General features: G+C 55.5%; 2 protein-coding genes across 5 annotated transcripts; one reads left to right on the top strand and one right to left on the bottom strand.

The window, feature by feature from the left end:
* The first annotated feature begins 1,466 nt into the window (after positions 1 to 1,466).
* PSD (pleckstrin and Sec7 domain containing) lies at positions 1,467 to 21,027 on the top strand. Of its 4 annotated transcripts, none has more exons than XM_031955752.1 (18): positions 1,589 to 1,674; positions 1,995 to 2,181; positions 3,838 to 4,600; positions 4,857 to 4,959; positions 5,889 to 6,237; positions 6,788 to 7,234; positions 8,533 to 8,727; positions 9,045 to 9,125; positions 9,441 to 9,553; positions 9,978 to 10,036; positions 10,168 to 10,257; positions 13,887 to 13,930; positions 17,857 to 18,047; positions 18,261 to 18,331; positions 18,536 to 18,693; positions 18,831 to 18,975; positions 19,245 to 19,394; positions 19,945 to 21,027. In XM_031955752.1, the coding sequence occupies exons 3-18, from the start codon at positions 3,935 to 3,937 to the stop codon at positions 20,176 to 20,178; spliced, it is 3,096 nt and encodes a 1,031-aa protein (XP_031811612.1). In that variant the 5' UTR covers positions 1,589 to 1,674; positions 1,995 to 2,181; positions 3,838 to 3,934; the 3' UTR covers positions 20,179 to 21,027. The 4 variants fall into 4 exon arrangements, with proteins under 4 accessions (XP_031811614.1, XP_031811612.1, XP_031811613.1 ...); XM_031955753.1 differs by lacking the exons at positions 1,589 to 1,674; positions 1,995 to 2,181 and adding exons at positions 2,823 to 2,943; positions 3,152 to 3,199; XM_031955754.1 differs by lacking the exon at positions 3,838 to 4,600 and having other exon boundaries at positions 1,467 to 1,674.
* A 103-nt stretch (positions 21,028 to 21,130) lies between these two features.
* Positions 21,131 to 25,855, bottom strand: NFKB2 (nuclear factor kappa B subunit 2). Its single transcript, XM_031955755.1, has 15 exons — positions 25,725 to 25,855; positions 25,496 to 25,581; positions 25,261 to 25,399; positions 25,020 to 25,145; positions 24,553 to 24,768; positions 24,291 to 24,432; positions 23,988 to 24,102; positions 23,704 to 23,911; positions 23,304 to 23,473; positions 22,662 to 22,764; positions 22,329 to 22,480; positions 22,171 to 22,240; positions 21,902 to 22,074; positions 21,631 to 21,742; positions 21,131 to 21,419 (listed from the first exon to the last, which is right to left on the bottom strand). Exons 1-15 carry the CDS (start codon positions 25,792 to 25,794, stop codon positions 21,298 to 21,300), a joined length of 2,004 nt encoding a protein of 667 aa, XP_031811615.1. The 5' UTR covers positions 25,795 to 25,855; the 3' UTR covers positions 21,131 to 21,297.
* Between the last annotated feature and the right edge of the window lie 835 nt (positions 25,856 to 26,690).

The raw sequence follows: 26,690 nt of genomic DNA, 5'->3' as shown, positions 1-26,690 counted from the left end.
GCAGGAAGACACCTGGGAGATGAATGAAGTCTACACATTTCTACAAAGTTGAAAGTTCCTTCCAACTAATCCTGCCCTTTTATATTCTGATTACTTTGAAGGCCTTGCTTCAACCTAGGGCTGGTTTGGGGTCTTCAGAGCCTTCCTAACTATTTATAGATTGGAGAATGGAGAGTAGAAATTAACAGTGGGCAAGTATAATTTGGACTTCATAGGGCCTCAAAAGTCGCCAAATTCTTGTGCCATTAAAATGTATTATAGTGTCATATCATCAGATGCCCTGGGTTTGAGACCTAGCTGGGACACATACCTACGAGTTTCATTGGGTTAGTCACACTCTCTTGACTGATCCTCATCTGAATAGTGGGGATAATACTTTTGGCACACAATTCATAGGACAACTATAAAGAAAATACACTGAAAAGTACTAAATAATGATCATTGGGTTAATAGTTTATGGAAATTATCAAGCATTTTCAGGACTTTTGTAAGACTTTTATTTCTTCCTCTCCTCCCAGTTTCCTGAGGTCTAGGAACATCTCCTCTTGTGTGCTATTTCACATTATTCCCCTTTAGGCACTTCTTATGCTCCAGTCTAACTAATATACTTCTTTGAATTCGACATTCCATCTTCAACCTCCATGTTTTTTACATGGGTTGCCCTGCTTGCCTGGAATATACTCCCTCTTTACTCTGCTTCTTAGAGTCCCTATCTTCCTTCAAGGATCAACTCAGGATGCAGCTCCTATAGAAAGCTTTTTTTTTTTTTCTTGTTAATGGCCTCACCATCCTCAAAATTATCTTGTATTTATCACTTTAAATATTATATTCCTACCTCTCCAGTGAAATGTAAGTTTCTTGAGGGAAGTAACTTTTTTCATTTGCTCTTTTTATTCTGAGTGCCTAATATAGTGTCTTCCGCATAGTAGGCTTAATAAATATCTGTTGAAGCATAAACTGTGTCTCCTCTTCAGGATCTAGCTTGGAATGAGGCTTTGCACACATAGGTCTCAAAAAAGTTCTGTGGAATGCAAACACACTTTTGTGATCTCATTAGATCTTTAGGACAGCCCTAGGAAGAACGCTGGACAGGTATTGCTGTCCTCATTGTTCAGATAAGGAAATTTTGATCTAGATCAGGTTGATAACTTGATCAGAATCGCATGTTCCTCAGTAGAACCTGATTTTGAACCATAGAATATCAGGACTGGGAGGGATCTGGAAGTAAAACACATTGGTTTAATTTCATTTTACAGAGGAAGAAACATTCAAAATGGGAAAATAACTTTCAGGATCACATAGCAAGCCACGGGGAACTGATGTTTTTTTTCCCAGGTTGGTCTGCATTGTACCTGGTATCTAGTAGGTGCTTAATAAATGTTTGTGGAATTGTTTTTGGGGATTGGGATCCTGTAGAAAGGCAGGAGGTTGGAGGGGCTAGAGGTTACACCTGAGAAAGGATTGGAAGGAGTCTGGAAACCTGGGACTGCAGGGAGACAGGGGGTTGGCACAAGGATGCCGTCCTTCATGTGGCCCCGCCCCCCGCGCAATCCCCCTCCTCCCCGCCCCCCCCTTTGTTCGGGGCAGTCAAGGCGCCTGCGCAGTGAGGCCCCCGCCGGGCGCTGTCCCTTTCAGCACCACGCGGAACCCGTGCAGCCCCCTCCCCTTCCCGCGGTGAGCCCCGACCGTCCCCGTAGCACCCCTTCCCTTAGCTCACCCCCTTGGTCCCCTTTACTACCCACTGCCCCGTGCTCTGTAGCCCTTGCTTTTCCCCTTCCCCTCCGCGTTACTATGGTAACACTTGGCTACCCGCCCCTAAAATAGACCCGCCCCTGCCGAGCCAAGGTCACCCCCTGGGGTCACCCCATCCTGTCCCCTGCCTCCGAGCTTAAGGCTCCATTTCCTCATTCTACTCTGACCCTCCAGACTCCTACTGGGGCCTCTGGGAAGTTCCTCCAGCAGTCTAGTATCTGCCCCTTTTTCTGTGCCTTCAGGAGCTTAGGTGTTGGGGGCATCCTGTATTCCCTTGTGATCCTGGACTCCTGGGTTCCAGTCTCAATTCTACAGTTTGGGGAGGGTTATCCCAGCCTCAGTTTCCCCTCCATTCCTGGAGGGAATTCACCTCCTGCTCATTGGAAAAGTGGCCTCAGGGAGCAAATCCAGGGTGCACACATGTGCTGTGTAAGTAGGACATGTGTATGGTATGTAGATAGGCCCAGTGCACAGCATGTAAATGCATACATGTGCAGCATGTAGTCCTATGCGTGGTTTATAGCAAGGACACGGAGGTGTGTGGTGGTGCATGAAGCTAATGAGTAGCTAGACATGCATGGAACATGGAACATGTGTGTGTGATGGGGCTGGTGTAGCCTGCAGCAGAGCCCCCGGGCCGTTAACAGCTGGCATACATGGCATGCAGTGGGAAACGAGCAGCGCGATGCATGAAGGGCTGCGACTGGCGGCATGCACGCCGCTGGGGGGACGCTCCCCGGGAGCCACGCGAGACCGGGAGACACCTAATCGGAGGCTGTGTGCGTTAGGGGGGGCCTGTCCGGCGTGGGGTGTGTGGCCAGCCACATGGGCCTTCTCTAAGAAGGGCAGAAGCCGCCCCCTCCCAGACCCTCGGAATCCACTGTGTGTGGCGGGGGGTGGGGTTCGGTCTCCTCCTCCTCCTCCTCTTCTCTTCCTCCTCCTCCTCCTCCTGGGGCCTTGGAGTGTGTGAGAGAGAGAGAGAGAGAGAGAGAGAGAGAGAGAGAGAGAGAGAGAGTGTGTGTGTGTGTGTGTGTGTGTGTGTGTGTGTGTGTGTAGGGGGATTAGCTGAGCTGGAGGAAGGAGGGGAGGGAGGCGGGACCAGCTCAGGGTGGAGGGAGATGCTGGAGCAGCGAGGTAGCAGGAAGCCTCATCCCGCTCTGGCTGGCCCTGGTTGCTTGGCCTGCAGCAGCGGTGAGTGCATGGGTGGCGCGTGTTTGGGGGAGGTGACTGAGTGGGCGGTAACATCACCTTAGGGGAGTAAAAGATGGGAAGGGGAAGGAGGAGGGGGAAGGGATATGACCCAGTGAAAGCTGGAGCACAGTGGTCCCCACCCCAACACACACCAGTCAGGACCCTCAGGGTCCACCCTGACCTTTGCCCCATTCTCTGGGCCATCTAGATGCCTGGACCAGAATCAGGGGCTCAGCCTAGTCTTGTCTGTGTTAAGGTACATTTACCCCAGAGCTATTCCGAGTGGGGGAGGTGGGGAGCAGTGGCGCCGAGGTGTGTGTGCCTGTGTGCTAATCTATGTGTGTGCTTCTTTATTCAGACCCTTCTTCCCCTCAGCACCCAAGTTCTTTTCCTTCTGCCTGTCCTTGGGTAACCTCTTCCCTACCCACCCCCACTCCTATTACTATGGAGACTCCTCAGCAGGACCCAGAAGGGATTCAGTTGAGGGGATTCAGTCCCTGAATTACAGTCATCTCCCCTTCCTAGACCTTCCAGTCCCCCTTACCCCAATGAGTTGCTCCTGGTTGCCATGGGGACACCTAGAGCTCAGGCCCACATACCTCCTGAAATAGCTTCTATTCTCCCCCCAATCTTACCTCCCCATCCAGACCAATTGTTTTTCTTTTTTTTTTTGGGGGGGGGAGAGACTTTGCATGGGGCAGAAAACTAGATTGAAGCCCAGCATCCCTGGGTTTCTCCCAGACTTGTGGGACTGTTTGGGATGGGTGGTCCCCATCTTACTTGTGGGGGAGGATGGAAGGGAGAGATTCAAATGAGCCTCAAACAGATAGGATTACTGACTGTCTTTTCTTAGGTTCCTCTTTTCAACTCACCCTTGTTTTCCTCCTCCTCTAGGCCTGTTTGAGGAGCATGCCTTCCCCCAACCCCACTGCTGGCCTCCCCCTCCTGGCCTCTCCTGCCTGACCTGTTCAATCCCTGGCCTCCCCTCAGCATGGCCCAAGGAACCATGCGCTTCTGCTCTGAGGGAGACTGTGCCATCTCACCCCCTCGGTGCCCTCGAAGATGGCTTCCAGGGGGCCCTATGCCTGAGAGCCCCCCAGGGGGTGGGAGGGCCCAACTGGGCATGTATGGCAGTATGGGCTCCCTAGTTCGACGTGTGGTTTGTCCCGGTGGTGGGAGCAGGGAGCTGGGGCGGGTGACAGCACCCTGTACACCACTACGGTGTACACCTGCTCCCCAGAGCCCCCCTTCACCCGCTGGCCCACCCCAAAGCTCAGTGGTCATCTTCCGCTTTGTGGAAAAGGCCAATGTGAGGACAGTGAATGGGGGCCTCAGCAGAAGCCTGGACCTTGGGTCTCCCTCCCCTGGCACCTCCTCCCCAACCCAGCGGCTTGCCCCCACCCTAGCCCCTAGTTCTGGTTCCAGTTCTGGCTTGGGCCGGAAGCTCCGGCTGGAGGCTTCCACCTCTGACCCACTCCCTGCTGGAGGGAATTCAGCTCTCCTCACTGCCCGATGCTGCCCCCTGCCTGGATCCCCAGCCCAGCCAACCACAGGTGGAGATAACCTCTATTCCTCCCTCCCAAATGGTTTGGGTGGGCCTCCAGAGGACCTGACCACCCTGCTTCAAGGGCCCTCAGGCATTAACTGCCAGAACCAGGTATGGACCCCCTGCTGCTCCTTTCCTACCCTTGCCCCAGACCCCTCCGGAGGTGCTGAGATGCACTGGAGCCAGAAGTTTGGGCTTACCCTGTGAGCAGTCTCACCATCCTTGTGTCCCTGCTGAATCTCTTCTTTCTTTTCTTCCCCCCTCTCTCCATGGGTCTGTCTCTGTATACTGGATAATCTCGCTCGGTGTCTCGGTGTCTTGGTCTCTATCTGCATGTATGTGTCTGTGTCTAATCTCCTTGTCCCAGGGGGACTGCTGCTCCTCTGCCCGAGAAGTGTCTGCTCATGCCCAGCGGATTGCCCGGGCTAAGTGGGAATTCTTCTTTGGCTCTCTGGACCCCCCCAGCTCAGGTAATGAAGGGGGCTGGGCTAGAACAGAAGGGAAGCGGGGGAAAGAGCCCCAAATAGGGTCCTCAGGCCTGATCATAGATTTAGAAGTAGAAAGCATCATAGAGGTCCATCCAGTTCAACTTCTTTTTACCTGAGACCCAGTTTTAAAAGATGGAAGAGCCAGCATTCTTTAAATCGGAGTCATAATCAGTCAGTCAATAAGCATTTATTAGGCACCTACTTTGTTGTCAGGAACATAATTCTTGACCTAGAATGACAACTATAGTCTAGAAGCTCGTTTTCAGTTGAAGAAACTGAGGGAAGTGACTTGCCACACAGGTACCTCTTGGTGACCCTGGAACCCAGACTCTGCCTTCGGAAGCACTGTTGTTTCTGTTGTAGGATACTGCCTGGGACATAGAAGGCTCAGAAGGGGAGACTGTTCTTGTCCCTTCCTCTATAGTAGGGAGCCCTGATACCTCTTCAGCGCTCACCCTTTGCATGTGTAATAATTTCGGGCTGATCTCAGCACCTGGAGGAGGATAGGCAGTACTATCAAGGAGGTCCTGGGGTCCTGCCTGGAGGCAGGAAGCTGGCAGGGAGAAATGCTTCTTGCCTCCTTTTGGCCCAGCCTGCTCAATCTAAGGCTGTGGAGATCAGAAGGTCCAGAGATGGGAAGGCTGGTTCTGCTTGGGGCTCAGGACTGTCTTAACTAAGGATACTGAGCTCAACTTGCAGCAGAGGGTTGGAACTCAGACACTGAAGAAAAAAACAAAAACAAACTTCTAGCCCATGATGGGGGTGCTAGTGGGAAGCTGACTCCAGTAATCTAAGAGGTAGACAAGATAAAAGGATGGGGGGCTAGGGGAGCAGTTGCCCTTCCTGGAGGCTGGAGGATAGCTGGAATGGCCTTCCCTGACATCCCTGCCTTCCTTTGATCTGTGCTGCAGGTTCCCAGCCTCGCAATCGGGAGTGGGAACAAGCATCAGCTAGAGTCTCCAGGGAGGGGATGGGACACGGCTCAGAGGTGACCATAGGACGGGTGACGAAATATTCAGAAACCGACCTGGACACGGTGCCCCTTCGGTGCTACCGGGAGACAGACATTGATGAGGTTCTGGCTGAGCGAGAGGAGGCTGACTCAGCTATTGAGAGCCAACCCAGCTCAGAGCCCCTCGGGGTCGCCAGGGTCCCCCAGCCTGCCCCTCGGTCAGTCCCCAGCCTGGACAGTGCCAGCGAGGAGGAAGAAGCCGAGGAGGAGGTGGACGACGAGGTGTTCGAGGCCTCAGAAGGGGCCCAGTGAGCAGGCCAGGGCTGGGGGCCAAGGGCAGAGGACTGGGGCTGGGGCGGTGGGTTGGGGCTGAGAGAGAGTGCAATGGGGTGCCCTGTTGTAGAAGGTCAAAGGAGGCAGAACTGGGGGCTGAGAGAACCAGGAAAATATGGGAAAGGCAGGACATCATATGGAGCTGGAGAGGGACCCCTTTTCCCTGGCCCCAGGGTCCTTTCTGAAGCTTCATCTCCTTTCCTAAGATGATGACAAAAATAGAATGGCGAGGGGAGGGTGGAGGATCATGGAGAGTGAGATTAGCAGGGAAGGGAGAAAAGGGGGGAGGGGCATAAATATGAACAGGGCAGGGTGAGACTAGGCCAGAGACTGGTTTGGGAGAAACTGAGGTTTTTTTGGCGGGGATAATGCAGCCTGTGCCTGTGTGACCTGGGGTAACTAAAGAGGAACGATGGAGAGAAGCTAATCCTTGCCGTTTTTTGGATTGGGGTGAAGGGGCCAGAACCCTAGGGCCGCTGGGCCAGCTCTAATTTCTTATTCTCCATGTATTCATTCACTGACTAGGCCAGTGGCTATGAGTCCCTGTGGGCCCCTCAAGTCCCCACTGCCCTTCCTGCCAGGCTCCAGCCCATCTGCAGACGGTCCAGACTCTTTCAGCTGCATCTTTGAAGCCATCTTAGAGTCACACAGGGCCAAAGGCACATCCTACACCAGCCTGGCCTCCCTAGAAGCCCTCGCCTCACCAGGCCCCACCCAGAGTCCCTTTTTCACCTTTGAACTGCCCCCCAATCATCTGGGCCCCCAGCTTGATCCCAATCCCCAGCTGCCAGCCCCATTAGCTCCACTGGAACCTGACTCAGGGACCAGCTCAGCTGCTGATGGGCCATGGACAGAACATGAAGAGGAGGAGGAAGTGACTAGGAGAGTGGCCAATTCAGCTCCTGAAAGGGCTCCACCTAGCCCTTGTCACTCTGAAGACAGCTTTGGTTTAGGACCTCCACCTGTGGGCAGGTGAGTGACTGCACTGACTCTCGAGCCAGACCTTAGCCTCAAACACCTCTGAGAAACCACCCTGGCCTGGAAAGGATCCTTGAGCGGGATAATGGAGGAATGATGGGTGGGGAGGGCAGAAAGGGGGCAACTCCGCTGGTTCAATTTTGTTTTCCTTACTTTGGGGTAGAATGTATTTTGGGTTTGTTTTGTTTTTAGAACAGGAGGTTCTGCTTTGGGGAATGGGTGTTAATAAAAACATCTTTATCCTATTCCATCCCCTAATTTTCCTTTCCCCTCTTTAGTCCTCATGGAATCAGCAAATCAAATCTATGCCTGAGTCCCTTGGGAGACTGGAGAGCGTGACTGGAGGAACAGATATAGCCATAGAGATGTGTGTGTGTGTGTGTGTGCGTGTGTGTGTGTGCATGCACGTGTGCTTAAGGAAGCCCTATTCCCTAGAAAATCATCCTCTGACCAGGATGACGCTGGTACCCCAAACCCTGCAATTTCATACCCACCTTCTAACCCCTCATGACCCTTGCCATCAGTGGTCTTTCTTCCTGGCTAGTCTAATCTCTATCCTATTTCCCTCGGAAGGACATTTCTGCTAGGAATTGAGTGTGTGTGTGTGTGTGTGTGTGTGTGTGTGTGTGTGTGTGTGAAAATCTCTGGTGCATAGGGAATTTGCATATCTTTCTCCTCCCACCTTCTCCAAAGATTTAGGGAGACCCTCTTTTGGCAGGGAGGTGAGGAGGGGGAAAATATTGCCCTCTGCTGAAAAAGGCTTCTGCCCCACCCCCTGCTACCCTTGAAGTATGGTTTCTATAGCAACAGGAGGGGGTGGCCTGGGAGACAAAGTTGCTTAGCAACCAGGAGTTTCCAGCTTCTGTCTCTGGGGCCAGGTGGCCCAGGGAGGTGGGATGAATGGGAGGGGGGATGGAGGAGAAAGGGAAGGCTAGGAGAGCACTATTTTTCTATACTCTCTAACCCTAGAACAAGAGAAGGGATAAATAAGATCAAAGGCCTAGAAAAGCACATTTTTCTCTTCTCTACTGGCCTGCTCCCAAAAGCCTAGACCAGCCCCAAGACTCCTGAGAGATTAGAAAATGGAATCAGAGCTTACATAAAGATGGGAGATAGTTTTGAGAAAAAACTTCCAGGGAAGAGCTGAGACACCGAACATGGCCCTTTCCCTTCCCCCTTTTGTCTGGGATGGAGGCAGGGGAATGGCCAGGATGGTTTTTTAGAGAATTCCAGGAAACTCAGGGCTGTTCCTTCCTCAGCCCACTCTGAGCCCCATTACCATTCCCCTGCAGTGACCCCCCTCTGAGCCAGTTGGTGTCGGATTCTGACTCGGAGTTGGACAGCACAGAGCAGCTAGCCTTGGGTAGCACTGATACCCTGTCCAATGGGCAGAAGGCTGACCTGGAAGCTGCTCAGAGGCTAGCCAAGCGTCTCTACAACCTGGATGGCTTTAAGAAGGCTGATGTGGCCCGACATTTGGGGAAGAAGTATGGAAATGAGGAGGGAGGGCCCAGCCATAAGAATGTCCTGGCCCTGGGGATGTCCTGGCCTTAAGGGTTTCTTGGCTCCTGAGGGTGTGCCCTTACCATCCCTAGCCCTTGAAAAGGTCCCTGCCCTGCACCCTGTCTTGGCCCCAGGGTTGTTCCCAGCCCTATCCTCTTCCTCTCTTATTTTAATTGACCAACCATCCATTCTACTGACTGAGCTGGGCACTTGAAATGTCCATCTGGGTGTGGGGCAGCATGAATGGGCCACCCCCTCCCTGGCCCCCAGCATAACTTCCATTTCTTCCTTGTCCCCCCAGCAATGACTTCAGTAAGCTGGTGGCTGGAGAGTACCTCAAATTCTTTGTCTTCACTGGAATGAGTCTGGATCAAGCTCTTAGGTGGGTTTTTTCACTCTTCAAAACATCTGCTGGATCCAGGAGAGGATACCCCAACTTAATACATACATCATGTGGCAGCTGGACCCAGTCCCAAGCAGCCAGACAAAACTAGACCGTGAATAATATTTAAATACCAGGTTTCAGCTCCACCTCCACCTAGGACAGTGTGTTACACTCTGTCTCCCCCTCCCCAGGGTCTTCCTGTGCCATTCAAGGTAGCATGGGGACTCAGGTATGGGCCAGAAATCAGAGAGCTGCAAGGAAGTTCCTTGCTCATGATAATGGCCATCTCTTCATGGCTTTCCTTCTCCCCAGGGTGTTTCTGAAGGAGCTAGCTCTGATGGGGGAAACCCAGGAGCGGGAGCGGGTCCTGGCTCATTTCTCCCAGCGCTACCATCAATGTAACCCTGGGGCCCTGTCTTCTGAGGGTGAGGGGACTGGGGAGCTTGGGGGTGAGGGAGTGGGGAATGGGCCCTGTTCTCACAGGTTATTCAGAAGGATGCAGTCACTTAGGCATCTGGGTATACTTAGGAGTGAATGGACACTCCTTGGGTGCAGACATGCTGAAATGCACACACATGCATGTATTTACCAATCTGTGGGTGTGTTGTGTAACTTCAGTGGGACAATTCATGCTTTTGTAATGTTGTAAGTTTAGCTGCACATTTAGTCATCTTGCTGTTGTACTCATTTAGTTGAGTATCTGTTGCTTGAGTCAGGCTTCTACATTTTGTGGATGGAATCCTGGGGTACCAGACAATCACCACAAGGGTAACAGAAAAAGCCAAAAGGGGGGCTGGGGAATGGAGGAGACAGAGAGGGGATAGACTGACTAGCTCCCCCCCTTCCCAGATGGAGCCCACACTCTAACCTGTGCTCTCATGCTGCTGAACACGGATCTTCACGGCCACGTGAGTGGAGAGTGGGTGCAGGAACTGTGGGGTTCAGGGTATTAAAGGCACAGGGAAGGGCAAAGGGAAGAGGGTTGGGCTGATTTACCCACGACTTATGGGCTTCTCTATGTCCCCCATCTATCTTTTAGAACATTGGGAAAAGAATGACATGTGGGGACTTCATTGGGAACCTAGAGGGCCTCAACCAAGGGGGTGACTTCCCCAGAGAGTTGCTCAAGGTAGGGGCAGAATTGGGCTACCATCTGGAGAGGAAACGGGCTACATTTTGTGGGAGGAGGCTGGATCACATCTGGGGAGGAGCTGGTTCACATCTGAAACCAGCCTGAAGATCCTAACCACAACCCCCTCACATACATTGGGGGGGTTGTTTCTGACTACATGGAATCTATGCTCTTGTGACTCAGATCCTGAGCTCCTCCCCTTCCCTACTAGTCACGCAAATGCTGAGCCCTCTGCCTGAGAGTCTGTGTCCTAACTGCAGTCTGTGCAGAGCTCTCTGAGAGTCACTAGTGTAGCAGAGGGGGAAGGATGCACCTCCCCCCCAAAGGCTCTCATATATACTTATTGTTTTTTCTTCCCGGGATCCAATCATTGTATCCCTAGGGGAGGAAGGGCAGAGGGAGCACATACACATACTGCTGGGCCCTCAGAGTGACTCTGTCTGTAGAATTGGAAAAGAGACCCTAGAAAGCACCCAGGGAAATCACCTTATTTTACAGCTGAGAGAACAATCCAGAGAAAGGAAGTCCAAAGGCTATAAACTGAGATGGTGATAGAGCCAGACTAGACCCGATTTCCTAATTGCACAGCACTGAGCTTTGTCATTTGTCTCCTAATATACTGTGAGCAAACCCAGAGGAAATAGCAGCGGAAGGGAGAAGGTTAAATGAGAGAAAGAGCCAAGAGACCCTAATCTAGATCTCCTGACTTTGGGGTTAGTGTTTTTTTCCACTCTAGCAGTTTTACAGGCATACAGACCTAGACCAGAACAAGGCCTTGGGTCAGGGCAGAACAAAGGAGGAGGAGAGAGGGGAGCGTGCTTTTCCTATCTCTCTCTCTCCTTGTCCCCTGCCCCGGTCCCCTTAACTGTCCTTTGTGCCCTTGGCTTTTGGTGGAAGGACTAAGGAGGAAGTGAAGGCTAAGAACCTCCAAGCTGTGGGGCTGCGGGCTGGGGTGGGGGGCAAGGAAGGTAGGCATATTTAAACCTTAAGCTCAAACCCCACATCCTTGATCCTGACACTTGTAGCCTGACCTACATCCTCCTCTCCCACACCGACACACACCGCACACCGGCCACGGGGGCATGAGACAGTGTGAGCAGGGGGTGTGTCTGAGTGGAGCAGATCTGTCTTCCAGCTCCAGTGAGGTGTGAGCAGCTGGGCGCGTCCTGTGTTGTTTGTGGTCTGGATTGGGGTTGGGGATACCCGGGTTCTTCCTAGCCCACCTCTTCTTAGGTAGGATTATTTTGATCATCGAATCCATTCCCCTCCTTCCCCCCATCCTATTCCCAACTATGAAGTTCAATATGGTAGGCTGAGAAAGCCTGACATCAAAATTAGAATGAGACTTGTGGTTACTATCTGCTACCCTTCTCATCTCCTAGGATGATCCCTAGGAACTACCCCCCACTCCAGGCTTTCTCCATTTTCCTCCCCCAGCCCCATCCGGTCGAGGAGCCCCCGCCCAGTTCCCCTCCTCTGACTCCCTTAGCTTTGTCCCTCCTTTCGCGCCCTCCCCAAGCCCCTTTTCTCCCACTGCCCTCTCTCCTCCCTCTATATTTCCTTGTCCTCTTCTCACAGTACCCCCCCCTTCTTTAGCGCTCCCCCACTCCCTGCCTGGGACTCTCCTCCCTTCTCCTTCTCCCCCTCCTCCTTCCATTCCCCCTCCTTCTACTCTCCCCCTCCCCGCCGCCTCCCTCTTCGTTTGCTGCAGAGCTGAGAGCACCAGCGCCGCCGCCGCCGCCGCCGCCGCCGCCGCCGCCGTGGTCCATTCCTTTCTGAGTCTCCCCTATCCCTCCGCGGGCCTCCCTCTTTCTCTCCTGCTCCCTTGGGTCCGCTTCAAGGCCAGGAGGGGCTGGGGGCGTGCCGGGGAGGGGGAGGGGGTGCTGAACCTCTGCGGCCCCGGCCCCAGCCCGGGTCCCCGGCGCCGAGCGTACGGTGGGGGTGGAAGGAGGGCCGGGGGCGCAGGGCCCGGGGATGGCGGCAGCGACGGGAGGGACCCGGGGTCGCTGAGGGCCGGGGCCGGGGCCGGGCTGGCCGGGGAGCAGCATGATCGGCGTCAACAGCATTCACAGCAGCGCCGGGCGGCTGCGCTCCCGCTCGCTCTGCTCCGTGCGCTACGGGCGCAATTACCGCGGAGGCGAGACCTTCTGCTATGGCTGGCCCCAGCGCTCGCGCAGCCTAAAGCCCGTGCTCTACACCGACCTGGTGGTCAGCCGCCTGCAGAGCCGCAAGAAGAAGAAGACGGTAAGGGCGGGGGGTGGACCCGGCGCCTCGCCCTGCCGGGCACCGGCCGATGCCACCGCCGGACGGGACTGACGCGCCCCCGCAGGGACGGGGGGAAGGAGCGAGCGGCGGCCGGGCAGGCTTCGAGAAGGGAGAAGAGGCGGCAGGGGCAGCTCCGGGCCAGCTACTCCCTCCCGACCTCGGGGACGAGGGAGGGGACGGGGATAATGGGTGCGTGGGAAGAGGGGGATGCAAGAGGGACTCTGCTTGTGGCTGCTCCCGGGGCTGGGGCTTCTTGCGCGGCGGGGAGGCTGGAATAGTGTCTGTGGAGGGAGGTAGCTAGTGATGGAGCCGTGGTCCTTTTGATGAGGGCGTTAGGATTGGCTGTGGGGGGAGCCAAGTTGTGAGTGTACATCCAAGATGTGTGTGTGAGCGTTGGGGACGAGAACTGGATGTAGCATAGCTGAGGGTCGTGCCCGAGTGCACGTTGTGTACATGAAGGTCGTGGGCCCGAGGGCATGGGCAGGAGACACCAGGGCTGCTTGTGCTCAGACGTCAGGGCACACGGGGAGCCACCAGGACTCCCACCCCCAACAAGGGCATTACCTGTGCACTTGCATCCACACCTCCCATCTCTACACAACTCACATGGACACAGCCTCACATTAATTCACATGCTCACATTACAAACCACCATTCCTCCACAAGGCAATTTGACAGAAGAAACACCCCCACAGTCACTAACACGGGCAAGGAAGGCACACACTCATGCGGAGACACCCCCACAGGCAGACACATACTCACACCCTCCATTAATGAGTGTAGGGTCCCAGCTCCAGAAGTCTCTTCTTTCCTTCCCTAAAGTTACAAATCTGGCTGGTGCCATTTCCCTGGAGGAGGGATGACAGAAATAGGAAGAAGAGGAGAGATTCCCACTCCTTACCTTCCCATCCACCAAATTTCCTTGTCATTTCTCCCCTGGAAAGGTTTGCCCAATTTATCCAACACGGATTTAAAACATCCACTGTGTGTAGAATACTGTTTTAGACATTGGCAGAGATGTCCAAGCCTATCCCAGGCTTGTGTGTTTAGAGATTTTCTCTTTCCGACATTGGTAGTAAAGGGGAGAGATTAGGAAGCAAGGTTCTGGAGTTCTTCCCAGGATGCAGTGGCCTAACTGAGCCTTTATTCAGTTTCTCTTTCCCTTAATGGGAGTTTGAACCAAAGACATTGGTGTTCTCCCTAGCTTGTCCTGTCTCTTCAGTAGCTCTGAGGCCTGGGGAGGTGGGGGTGGGGGGGAGGATCTGGTTGTACTCCGGAGGGAGGAGGCACTGCAGTTAGTAGCCTTGGCCTCCCAGCCTGTGCCTGCCTCTCAACTGTATCTCTTCCCCTCCTGCTCCTAGGCTCTGTACAGTTCCATCAAGAATGAGAAGCTTCAGTGGGCCATGTGAGTTACTGGGGAGATGGGGTTGAGGGAGGACTAGACTGGGTAGCTGGGTGATGGGCCCCTTCACCCTCTTCAGCTCCTCTCTTCCTTCTTTGGTGCTACCCAGGCCAGGCTCTGCCTCTCATCTCCAGTCTGTTATGACAGCATCAGTGGAAGTTTCCTGGAGGAAGGAGGGAGTTGGATTTCCAGTCCAAAAATGGGAGGTCTTGAGGCAGACAGAATAGGGAAACTTTGGGCATGTGAAGGGATTAGAGAGGATAGGAACCCACAAAGAGTGCTGAGATAAGTCTAGCACAGAACTGGAGCATTTAGGCAGTGAATTTAGTGTGATCCCTCCCCCACACAAACATGTAGAGGCCCTTCTTGGGGATCTTAGGATCTTCAGAGAAAGGGGGATATTAACTGAGGAAGGAGATGTGGTACCTACCATTAAAAGGAATTGCCTTTGCTCAGTCCTCTCCATTGGTTAATTTACTAGTCTTTACTGATGACCAGTTCTGTGGTACAATGTACTCTTGAAGGAGGTGTGTTTCTCCACAGTTTAGCTGGAAAGGCAAGATTCATTCAGTTTACTTCATCCATACCTTAAAATCCCAGCTTCGGAAGAATATAACTCCTTTCTCTGGGCCCTTAATTCCAATCCCCTCATTCCTCAGGATTTTACGACATTATCTTCTTTTAGAATGATTGAATCTTAGTTGGAAGGTATCTCAAAAATCAAGACCATCTAACCCAAGCTTTGCTTGCACAGGAATTCCCCCCAAATATCCTCAACAAAGCATTCATCCAGCTTTCTTCATCTGGGATCCTTTCAGGGTTGTGGGGGAGAAGCTACTTTTTCTGGTTGCAACCTATTCCACTTTTGAACAGTTCTAGTCCTTAGAAAGTGAGCCTGTCTGCCTCTCTGCCACTTTCAATACCTATTGCTCTTTTATCTTCAGTCCATCGAATAATAATTCTCAGGGGGACTGTTTTTGTTTTTCTCTTTGTAATCCGTATAATACTCACTAGCACAGTACCTTGAGCATAGGAGATGCTTAATAAATACTTATTGAATGAATGAGTCTCCTCTACTTTACTTCCTTACCTTGTGCCTAAAACATGTTCAGGTCTTCTCTCTTCAAAAATAAACTAAATCATTTTCCTGATACTACTATATCCTCAAATTTATTGTGTCCTCTCTCTCTTCTCCTTTTACCGTCATATTTCTGGAGGGAGTGGTCTGTATTCACTGTTCTTACTTCCTATCCGCTCAGCAATTTAACCATGCAATTTACTCTGTCTCCACCAGTCAACAGAAAGTGCCTTTTCCTACCCCCTTATTGCCTAATCCACTGACATCTTCTTGGTTCTTTTCTTCCTTGACCTTTTATTTATATGTGTATGTGGGGGGGTGTGGGTATGAGTGTGGGTGTGTATGTATGCCATTGACACTGTTGACCAATCTATTTTTTTATATTTTTTTTCCTTTGGCTTCTGTAATCCTATGTGGCTTGCTTCTCTCCCTGCCTTTCTGACCATTCCTTTGCTGGCTCCTTTTCTTTCTCTTCCTCTTCCAGGACCCCAGGATCTCGTGATCTTCCCCTCTTCTCTCTCTATACTCATCTCCTGGTGATCTCTTATATTCCTGTAACTTTGATTTCTTAATTCTCAAATGTACATCTCCAGCCCCAACCTCCTAGCTGTACATTTCTGTTAGTTGCTCAGGATACTAATAATGAAATAAAATATAATTTCTGCCTTCAAGGAGTTTACAGTCAAACAGTTCAGCATATCCAGAACCAAACTCAATTATCTTCCACCTAGAAAAGTAGTTCCTACTTCAGACCTGACTTCCTTATTTTTGTCAATAGTACCACTATTTTAGTTGCTCAGGCTCAAAACCTCAGTCATCTTTGACTTCTCCCTCTTCCTTGACATTTTATCCAAATAGACCTCAATACTTCTTAGATTTGTTTGTTCCCTCTTTTATTTCTACTGCCATTACCCAGGCAATTCATAGATTTCTCACTGAAATTATTGAAGTAGCTTTTCAAATTATCCCTCCTGCAATCCAATTTGCAAATCTCTTTAACCATAGCTCTGTCTGATCATGTGCTCCCATTCCTGTGTTCAAAAATCTTCACTATGTCTTCATTTCTATAGGATGTAGCTTCGATTGTTTAGCATGGCATTCAGAGCTCTTCCTAATTTGACCCTAATCTGTTTTTCCAGTTTTTACCTCCCATCATTATTATAGCCAATCTACCTCCCAACACGGTCCTTGCTTTCTCAGTTCATGGTCTGGAATGCCATTCCTCCCATCCCTAGTTACATAAAACTAATTCTACCTAAACTAATTCAGCCCCGATGGAAGTAATTTCTTTATTGCTTTAAGTATTATATTTTGATTTGTTTGGTATTAATCTTGCCAGAACTGTGTTTTCTACTTCCTTGAATTCCCTTATCCTGCACACAATGAGTACACAATAAACATTTGTTGAGAGAAAGAATGAACATGAATCAGTAAAGAATAAAGTATTTGAGTTTACTCATTTACGTGGTGAAGTCAGTATCAACAAGCTCAGGAGAATAAAAGATCACTATAAACCAGAGTCACTGTGGGTCTTTCCAGTATTCCTAGAGGGAACTTTTGAGCTTTTGTCTTGAAGGCTATGTTACTTTAGGATCCCTGGAGGAGAACGGCTGGCCTTCAGAGAAAAGGAAGGGATAGAAGTAAAGAGAGTCAAGAAAAGGGATTAAAATGGAATAATTTTGGGCTATTGGGGCCAACAAGCAATTATAGGTCCATAAATAAGAAGTATCTCTCACTAAAGGGGCCAGAGACCACAAGCTCTTTCCTTCTTACAGCCCCTAATGTCTCTCACTGGTTGCTCTGGACCCCAGATGACTATTGCCATACATCAGATTATTCTTTCCTTCTTCCTTTATGCCTCCTTCTCTGATAGGAAGGAGGAGGAGGAAGTCTTGTCTAGAATCCTCTAGTCTTCCTGTGTTGTCATTGGTTGGCAGAGCTGTAGATTTAATCATTTTAATTGGTGTTTCTGACTGAACTAATTAATGCTCATTGACAGCTTAGCCAGTCAGTCATAGCAGACATAAGGATTCTGGGCCTGTCCTTTTCCTCCCCCTCTCTTTTATCATCTCATGTATCATCATACATCAGCTCATGTGTCATAAAAAAAAAAAAAAAAGAAAAGAAAGAAGGAAGGAAGGAAGGAAGGAAAGAGAGAGAGAGAGAGAGAGAGAGAGAGAAGAAAAGAAAAAAGGTCCCAGATAGTAGTATGGATGCACAGTATATAGAAACACTGGACCCTCAGTGGACATGACCGACTTCTCAGACTATTGTTTGGTGTTTCCTTTACCATCTTTGAAGTAATTGGTCAGGGGATGAATAGGAGACTGTGGCTGTTCACAGATCCTTCAGTATGGCTATCAGGGAGATGGTAATTGGTAGTGGCTATGAACTGGGTTGGTCAGCTTGTAGAGGGCTTCAAACTGTCAGAGAAGTTTGGGCTTGATGTAGCCATTGAACATTCTTGAGCAGAAGTGACATGATGCAAACGTTTTAAAGACAACTCAATCAATTTGTGCAGGATGGTTTGGAGAGAGAAAGACTAGAGCTGGAGAATCCACAATTAGGCTCTTGCAATAGCAAGGTTTTTATTCTAAATTTGTTCAACAGATGTTTCTTGAGCACAGTCTCTCTATGTAAGGCCTTGTTCTACAGGTAGTGAGGTTTCAGGTTAAAGAAGGAGGCTCAGCCCCTGCCCTCGGACAGTCCCTGGTTTAAGGGGATAGCCTTGACTAAGGGTTGTCAGAGGAGGAGAAAGAGCTCATAGCTTGAGTTGGGAGGAACCCGGAGAGCCTGGAGGGTGGTGGGTGCCCAGAGAGATACTTCCCAGACTGAGCCAACTGTTCTGCAGTGATGAAGAGGAGCTCCGCCGCTCCCTGTCTGAATTGGCTGACCCAAACCCCAAGGTCATCAAGAGGGTCAGTGGTGGCAGTGGTGGTGGCTCCAGCCCTTTCCTGGACCTGTCTCCAGAGCCCGGTGCTGCCATTTACAAACACGGCCCCCTGGTGCGCAAGGTGCACGCGGACCCTGACTGCAGGAAGAGTACGTGCTGGGGGGAGAGGACTGGGAGTGATCCCTGTTGTGAGGAGAGGGAGAACACTAGACTAGGGTGGGGACCCTGAGGTCCCCTGTGGGCCCCTTTTTCTGGGTTTCAGCCAGCCAAGCTGAATGAGGGGGAACAGGATGGGTTGGGTGACGTCATTCCCCTCTTCCATGGCTGTTTCCGTGACTCTATCCTTCCGAACCCTCCCCCAGCACCCCGGGGGAAGCGTGGCTGGAAGGCTTTCCACGGCATTCTGAAGGGGATGATCCTCTACTTGCAGAAGGTGCCAGGGCATGGGGGGGGACCAGGGGTCGGAGGGTGGGGGAGATCCGAGTGCATCCATGATCCTGAACCTTGCCCTAGAGTCTATGTATGTGCTCAGAACAGAGGGAGGGGGCAAGCTGAGCGAGCCAGACTGAAGGTCTGTGGGGGTTGGGGGTGGGCCTGAGCCGAGTCTGTGCCTGGGGATGGGTGTCTGCCTTGGTAGGAGGAGTACCAGCCTGGCACGGCCCTGGTGGAGGAGGAGCTGAAGAACGCTATCAGCATCCACCACGCCCTGGCCACTCGCGCCAGTGACTACAGCAAGCGGCCGCACGTGTTCTACCTGCGCACAGCCGACTGGAGAGTCTTCCTTTTCCAGGCCCAGTGAGTCACAGTTCTAGAGCCCTGAGCCCGCTGGGCCTCGGAGTCCCTCCCGCTGAGCCAGGGCAGCCCCCAGCTTAGGAGGAAGTGGGGAGGGGGGGCTCCTCCATGGGCCTTAGAGACCTGTGCCCCCACCCCAGGAGCTTGGAGCAGATGCATTCCTGGATCACCCGCATCAACGTGGTGGCGGCCATGTTCTCTGCCCCCCCGTTTCCAGCAGCCATTAGTTCTCAGAAGAAATTCAGCCGCCCTCTTCTGCCCAGTTCTGCCACCCGCCTCTCCCAGGTAATGCCCCATCTCTCCCTTTTCTCCCCCCTGCCTTTTTCTCCTCAGAACCAGAGCCCGAGGTTTGAATGCTACCTGTGTGAAGGTTTCCCCCATTTCTGGCCCTAAGGCAAGGGGCTTTTGGACTCAATGAGTCTAAGTTCTGTAGCCTTCTGGGAAATACCCAGATACAGGCACTCTCCTCGGGACGCCTGGCCTGGGCCATGGGGCAGTGGGGGGACATGGAGGCCAGACCCCCGGATCCAGTCTTCCTTCCGGTCCCCTGGCAGGAGGAGCAGGTGAGGACGCACGAAGCCAAACTGAGGGCCATGGTGTCCGAGCTTCGGGAGCACAGGGCAAGCCAGCAGCATCCGGACAGGAAAGGGAAGAGCAAGGAGGCTGAGGAGCAGCGGCAGAAAGAGGCCTACTTGGAGTTTGAGGTGTGGAGAGACAAAGGAGCCCAGAGTTCCACCGGGGCTCGCCCCAGCCCGGCCGCTCCAGTCCACTCCCTCTCAGTTCACTTCAGGGGGGAGTGGAGCATTTGCTGAAGGAAGGAGGGACTCGAGCCCCACCCTTGGAGGAGCATGGGAACCTAGACAAATTGGAACTGGGGCTTCAGAGACGGGGACTGGGCTCAAACGGCCACTTGGGGACATTCCGTGAGCCTCGGCCCGGCCCCAGCTCCCCCCAACGAGGCGTGGCTCACCCCCTTTAGCCCTTCCCTCCGTGCCCAACAGACTGGCAGGGTTTCCCTTTCCAGTACAGTGAGTTCTAGAGGCTCATACGGGAGAGACCCTGGCCTTCCCTGGGGTCCTTCCCGCTGAGTCAGGGCAGCCACCAGCTTAGAACCAAGTGGGGAGGAAGCCCCTGAGAGGAGGGCCCTCTGGCTGTGAGCAGCCTCCGGCCCCACTCTCTGACTTCCTTCTGGGGCCGGGGGAGGCTGGGGGCTGGCCCTCACAGGCCCATCTCCTCTCTCTCTATTCCTCCCAGAAATCTCGCTATGGCACCTACGCGGCACTGCTGCGGGCCAAGCTGAAGGCGGGTAGTGAGGAGCTTGAGGCTGTGGAGGCTGTGCTGTGCCAGGCTGTGCCAGGGGACATTGAGGACGGGCTCCCCGCGTCCTGCTCCAGCCCCACTCTGCAGCCTGAGCCACCTCCACACACCAGGCCACACCGCTCTGGTCCTGAATCCCGGGCAGGGGGAAGTGGGCGGCAGAAACCCTGACCCATGGGGAGGGGCCAGGAGGGAGGGGACAGCAACCGCCAGCCGGCCACCTGCATGACCTCTGACCCTGCCCCAACCAGGGCCTGACTGCGCCGGACGCGGGGCCCCGAAGGCACCGTGGACACTGCCCAAGCTAAGCCCCAGGGGCTGGGGCCATCCACCAGGCTCCCCATTTTGTGATACCATTTTGCACTTTTTCTTATTCAGTGGTGGGAGGGTTGAGGGAGGGACCTTTCAATGACATTTTTTTGGGGGGGAGGGCACATGCTGGGAGGCCCTACTTTCCTGCTTTCTATTTGGACCTCCTGGACCCCTCTTCCAGACACCAGCAATCCCCCTTGTCTCGGGCCTTGTCCTGGGGGGATGGTGGGCATCCCCAGGGGTAAGGGAGGCCTGAATCTCTCAGGTTTTCCTCTCTCTGGGCCCTCAGCTGTAGGCCGAGCTGGTTCTCTCTCGCTCTCTGTCTCTCTCTCTTCCTCTCTTCTTTGCCTCCATGTCTCTGTCTGTCTGTCTGTCTGTCTCTGTCTCTTTCTCTTTCTCTCTCGTCTCTCTCCCCCCTCTCTCTCTGTTTCTGTCTCTCTCCCCGTTCCTCCTCCTTCTTTCTCTCTCTCACCCACAAGGGCTTTCTTCTCATCCTGGAGCTGGAGTGGGGTGGGGTGGACACAGGGTCCCCAGACAATGCAGTTTCTGGCAGGGCCTCAATGCCCCCTGTACATAAAACCTGTGGCAGGGGTGCTGGAGGAGGGGCAGTGACCCAAAAGCCCCTCTCCTGGTACATTTGTCCCTCCCAACCCCATCTTTCTGTATAGTCCCTGACGCAATTAAAACCTGCTCTGGAGCCCCCGGCTACATCCTGACTCTTTCCTGGGTCCATATGGCACTGCCTCCGTGGAGCTGGTACAGATATGCCACAGGATCCATGGGCTGGGGGTGAACAGACAAGCAGAGTCTATGTCATAGGGTGGGGTGGTTGGGTCCCCAGCCCCCACATACCTTTATTCACCAGAACCAAAGGACCAATCAGGGCATTAAATAAGGGTGTGGGCACAGGTGGGGGTATCTGTACAGCGGGCACCTCCATGGGCAGGCATGGGTCCCATACTGTGGGCAAGGTTGGCGTCAGTGCACCTGCTCCTGGGGCTGCCTGTGGGAGAGTTCCCCAGCAGGCGTGGGAACTGTGCTCATCTTCTCCTGCTCCTCCTCCACTGACTGGCTGCCGTAGGCACTGTCCTCCTTGACTTCTGGGGAGGGAATGAAGAAGAAGGGCTCAGGGTCTCGTCCCACCCCCCACCAGGAACCTCCCCGACAGGGTGGGCTAAGGGCATCCCAGGCCTGCTGCCCGGGGTCACATCTGTGAGAGTCTGGGCCCAGAGCCGGCAGCCCCCCCAGTCAGCTCCCAGAGTCCCCCCGGCCTCCCCAGCTCGGACTCCTTGGAGCCCTTGTGCTTCTCACCCGTGCTCGGAAGCTTGTCCCTGGGCTCCGTTCCCTGCAGGAGCCGCACTCCCTCATCCAGGCCCATGGCGGCCAGAGCGTCTATCAGGCCCGCTAAGTCTCCTCCGGCCAGCTGTGGGGAGAGGCAAAGGGAGAGAAGGTGGGGGTGGGGTCACGGGGATGGAGGGCACTCGGGTGGGGTCACGGGGATGGAGGGCACTCGGTGGGGGGGCGGGGTCGCGGGGATGGGGGGCACTCGGTGGGGGGCGGGGCCCAGGGCCCAGACACTGACCTGGTAGCTTCGGATCAGGCTGCCGCTGGGGGAGGCCGTGCTGCGGTAGGTGTCCACCAGGCTGCGCAGTCCCAGCCTCTCAGCTAGCTCAGCCCAATCTCCGCCACCGCCGGGTCCGTCCAACAGCCGCTCCAGGCCCTGCAGGGTGGCGGCCCCCAGGGACAGGCCAGGGCCTGCGGCGGACAGACGCGCGGACAGTGACCCAGTCCGGCCAGGAGGGGGCCCTCCCAGCCCTCCCGGGTTGGGGGGACGGGGCCACGTGGTCTTACCTGTGGGGCTTGGGGGAGTCAGGGGGGGCTCTGCGGTGTCCTGAGCAGCCTTCAGCAGCAGGGTCCTAACCTAGGGTGGCGGGTATCTCAGAGGGGCCACTGTGCGTCCCAGAGCCAGCTGCCAGACCCTCAAGCATCCCGGCCCTTGCAGCTCCTACCTTTGCGCTGCGGGTAAGGTCCAGGGGTGTGTGACCCCGGTGTTTCCTTCCGCTTCCTTCCTCTGTCCCGTCTGACTCCGAGTCGCTGCCTGAGTTTGGGGGTGAGGGCAGCGGACAGAGGGGCTCCCCATTCTCAGCCTGCACATCAGCTCCTGGCCGTGAGGGGGCGTAATCAGTGGGAAGGGTGCCGGCGGAAGCCCGTGGTCCCCAGGGCCAGGAAAAGTGCCTCATCCCACCAGAGGAAGGGCGGGGCTAAGAAGGGGGGGGGGGGGGGGGGGGGAAAACAAACTGGCCGGAAGCAGTTCTTGGGGCCATGGGGTCAAGGGCACTCACCGGCCTTGAGCAGCAGGCGGGTGAGGGTGGGGGATCCCAGGCCGGCTGCCAGGTGCAAGGGTGTGTTTCCGGCAAAAGTCTGGGCATTCACGTTGGCGCCAAGCTGGTGAGGAGAAGACAGCTGAGGCTCGTACCGCCCGCTCCCCGCTGCACACACGAGGGCCAGGCGGAGGGGCCTCGCGTCTCGGCTCGGGGGAGGCTCCTCCCTGCTGTACACAACTGCCCAGGGGCACGCAGACAGCAGGCTTCGGAGGCTTCGCGCTGGGCTCTCTGGGGCCTCAGGCCCCACTGCATTCACCGCGCTGCTCCTTGAGTGCCGCTCGTCTCTTGCCCAACATCACATAGGGAGCAAGTAGCTGGAACGTAGGGTCTTTACTCCAAACTACTTTTCCCGGGAGGCAGTGGGGGTCAGGTGACTTGCCCAGGGTCGCACCGCTGGCAAGGGTTAAGCTGCTGACTTCAGGGCCTGTGTTCTCCCCACTGCGCCCCCTAGCTGCTCCTCCCAACGAATTCCTTCACAATGCGGCCCTGCCCTTCCTCCCCGCCCCCGGGCGAGGGGAGGCTCCGGACGGATGGGGGGGGGGGGGGGAGCCCCAGGCAGGGGAGCCTTTCTGGGCCGGGCCGGGCCGGGGGCCCACTGACCTTGGTGATGAGGTGGCTGACGAGCCCCAGCTCCTCCGCCTCCGTGGCCAGGTGTAAGGCGGTGCGCCCTCCTTGCCGCTCCGCCAGCTCCACGTCGGCCCCGCTGCCCACCAGCAGGTCCAGGCACTCGGGGCTGTGGGCGCGCACGGCCAGGTGCACGGGATAGAGGCCTGCGGGGAGGGCACGGCTCGGGACCACCTCCGGGTGGGAGTCTGGGCCCCGTGTTGGGCGGGGGCGCCCCGGCCTCTGCCCTCCCGGCACACCCAGAACCCTTCTCCCTGCCTCCCGAGGCCCTTGTCACGGTTCGCCTCCGCTTTGCCCGCCAGCTTGGTCGAAGGACCCCCCCCATCCCGTCCCGACGCCCCAGGGCTGCCCCCCAGGGCTGGGGAGGGGCGCTCACCCTCATAATCGGGCATGAGTAGCAGCTGGGGGAGAGCAGGCCCCGCATGGCACAGGAGGGCCTGCAGAAGGCCGGGATTCCCGGCCCGCAGCGCCAGGTGCAGGGCGGAGTCCCCGTGGCGGTCCAGCAGGGTCGGGTCGGCGCCCATGTTCAGCAGGAAGCTGACCACTCGGCTCTGCCCTGTGATCACGGCCAGGTGAAGGGGCGTCTAGGAGCGTAAGAGTGAGTCAGGGCGGCCTCTGGGGGTCGGGGCCGCCCTCGCCAGGAGCCTGGCGCCCGCGTACCTGCTGTAAGTGGTTGGCGAGGTTGACGATGCCGAGGTGGGGCACCCGGAAGATGATGTGAGCCATCTGCTCGATGACACTCGTCTGCCCGTGGATGATGGCCAAATGGAGGGGCCTGGCGGACAAAGGGAGCTCCAGAACTGGGCCCAGCAGGTTTGCCCTGAGGGAGACTGAGCCCCGACCGCCCCAGCCCCGCCTTGGGCCCTCGGCCCACCTTGCTGCAGGACTGTTCCCCACTCCCAGTCTGCGGCCTCCCACCTGGCCCAGTCCGGCACCCTGCCCCCCTCTGCCCTCGCTTCATACGTGTCTCCGTTTTCATCCTGGGCCCTCAGCAGGTGGCACTGCCCGGCCAGCAGGGTTCGGGCATCTGCTGTGGCCCCATAGTCCAGCAAGGCCCGGGCACTGCGCTGGGCCAGCCCAAACATGCGGAGGTTATACTGCCGGGCTGTTGGGAGGGGGCAAGGTCAAGGAGAGGGAAGCCAGCCGCGGGGCCTCCAGGATGAGAGGCTCGAGTCCCCGTCCTCCCCACCCCAGAGTGTGTGTGTTGGGGGGGTGGGAGCCGTACCTTCCTGCAGCATCTTTAAGGCCTGGGGTCCCTGGGGTGGGGGGTGGACAGAGGAATCAGGGGCTGTCTGCTTCCCTCCCTCACCATCGGCTGCGCGCTCACTCTCTCCAGACATCTGGACTCCTGTCCCCCCAGAGTAACTGCCCACTGGGGCAGCCCCCGGAGAGTACAGGCCATAGTTCAGGGAAGAGGTGGGGAAGAAGCTGAGCCCACCACCTGAGGGAGGAGAAAGATCCACCTTCAGCATGGGGCAGTTGGGAGGGGGCTGTGCGGTGGGGAGGGGGCAGCCTGGGAAGGAACCTGGGACCAGTGGTCAGTGGGGGGACATGGAGGCCAAATACTGGGAACACTGCCACAGGGGGCTCCCCCCAAGCTTCCCTTCCTAGGTCCTGATGCCAGAGCCCACCAAGCCCCTCTGCCCCCACCTCTCAGGACCTCCCAGTCCCCAGAAAACTGGTCCTTCTCACCTCCTCCTCCGTTTCCATAACCTCCAGCAGAACCTCCCCCAGCCCCACCCATGTGGGAGCCATCTCCAAAGTGCTGGGAAAAGGCCGGCAGGGCCTTCCTCCGCTTGCGCTGAACCTCCTCCTTGTCTGTGGAGCGAGGGGGGAACGGTCAGGGCCACTGCTGCTCGCTCTCTGCAGCCCAGAGCCCCCTTCCTGTACCCCGAAGCAGCCTCTGCTCCCCGGCACCCCCCAAACCCCCTACCTTCCACCATGGGATAGTAGGTGAACTGCTTGGAGTCAGAAACATCCCCTCCCCGCTTCCTCTTTAGCTGCAAGAAGACCGTCACTGGCCGCTCAATCTTCATCTTGTGATAGGGGGGGGTCCGGAACACAATGGCGTACTGGGGTGGGAGGGAGGGAGGCACAGGCTCTCAGCATGGCCTGCACCCCGGCCCAGCCCCGGCCACCCCCTCCCCCGGGGCCCTCAGCCCTGGCACCTGCTTGTGGACATCGGTGGGAGAGAAGTCTCCAAAGGCCTGCCAGCCGTTCTCATCATCCTCATAGAACCGGACTTCGATGTCATCTGCGGGGCAGCAGGAAGGGAGGGTTTCTGGTCCGAACCCAGCCACCCGCCCCGGCCCCTCTTCCCCACTCTCCCCCACTCTCCCTCTCCCGCCCCGGCTGATGGCCCTGCCCAAAGCCTTGGCCCGCTCCCGGCCACCTCACCTTTCTGCACCTTGTCGCACAGAAGGTACACCTCGTCCCCACCCCGAACAGATCCCGCAGTCTTGTCCATTCTGGAGATCTTCAGGTTTGAGGCCCCAGGGGATTCTACGGGGAACCACCGATGCCCTCAAGGACTGCAGCAGTCCTCCCGTTCCCCCCCCCCCGGGCCCCCCCAAATGGGGGGGTGGGGGGGGGGCCCGGGGGGGGCCCCCCCAAAAGGCAGAAGGGGGGAAAAGGCCCCCCCCTTTTTTAGTTTTTTTTCCCCGCTCCCCCCCGGCCCGGGGGGGGGGCGGGGGGGGGGGGAAAACCCAAGGGCCCTTCCTCGGGGTTTTCCCCCCGGGCCTTTTTCCCTTCCCCTTCCCCCCCCTTTTTCCCCCCCTCCCCTTTCCCCTTCCCCCCTCCCCCCCCCTTTTTCCTTTTCCCCTCCTTCCCCCCTTTCCCCTCTCCCCTCCCCCCTTTTTTTTTTGGGTTCTTTCCCCCCTTTTTTTTCCCCCCTCTCTCCCCCCTTTTCCCCCCCCTTTTCCTTCCCCCCCTTTTTTTCCCCTTACCTTTTCCCGGGTTTTTTTTCCCCCTTTTCCCCCTTTTCCCGAATTCCAATTTTTTTTCCCCCCCCCCCGGGGGTTTGGAAAAGTTGGTTAAAAAAGGGGGGAAAAAGGGGGCCCCAAGGGGGGCCCCCCCCTTTTTTTCCCAAAAGGGAAAAAAAAACCCCCCAAGGGGGTTTTTCCTCCCCCCTTTTTCCTTCCCCAAATCCAACCCCCCCAAAAACCCCCCCCAAACCCCCCGGCCCCTGAAATTCCCGGGGGCCCCCCCTTGGCCAAACCCCAAACCCCCCCCAAATTTTTTGGGTTTGGCCAACCCCCCAAAACCCCCCCCCCCCTTTCCTTTTTTTTTTCCCCCAAACCCCCTTTTCCCCCCCCACCCCCCAAAGGAAAAAGGAAGAAAAAAAAAGGGGGGAAAAAAAGGGGG

The sequence above is a fragment of the Sarcophilus harrisii genome, chromosome 2 (assembly GCF_902635505.1).
Source record: "Sarcophilus harrisii chromosome 2, mSarHar1.11, whole genome shotgun sequence".
Classification (NCBI taxonomy): Eukaryota; Metazoa; Chordata; class Mammalia; order Dasyuromorphia; family Dasyuridae; genus Sarcophilus; species Sarcophilus harrisii.
Note: the sequence above shows the minus strand (reverse complement) of the source record. Positions and strands in the feature narration are given on the sequence as shown.

Excerpts from the sequence above, each read along its gene's own strand:
- NFKB2 (XM_031955755.1), bottom strand. The coding sequence starts at position 25,794 with ATGGACAAGACTGCGGGATCTGTTCGGGGTGGGGACGAGGTGTACCTT. Across the intron at positions 25,146-25,260 it reads CTACTATCCCATGGTGGAAG|ACAAGGAGGAGGTTCAGCGC; the intron begins GTAGGGGGTTTG and ends CTCGCTCCACAG. Across the intron at positions 22,481-22,661 it reads CCGCCTGCTGCTCAAGGCCG|GAGCTGATGTGCAGGCTGAG; the intron begins GTGAGTGCCCTT and ends CCTCACGGCCAG.
- PSD (XM_031955752.1), top strand. The coding sequence starts at position 3,935 with ATGGCCCAAGGAACCATGCGCTTCTGCTCTGAGGGAGACTGTGCCATC. Across the intron at positions 4,960-5,888 it reads TCTGGACCCCCCCAGCTCAG|GTTCCCAGCCTCGCAATCGG; the intron begins GTAATGAAGGGG and ends TCTGTGCTGCAG. Across the intron at positions 18,694-18,830 it reads GTCTTCCTTTTCCAGGCCCA|GAGCTTGGAGCAGATGCATT; the intron begins GTGAGTCACAGT and ends CCCCCACCCCAG.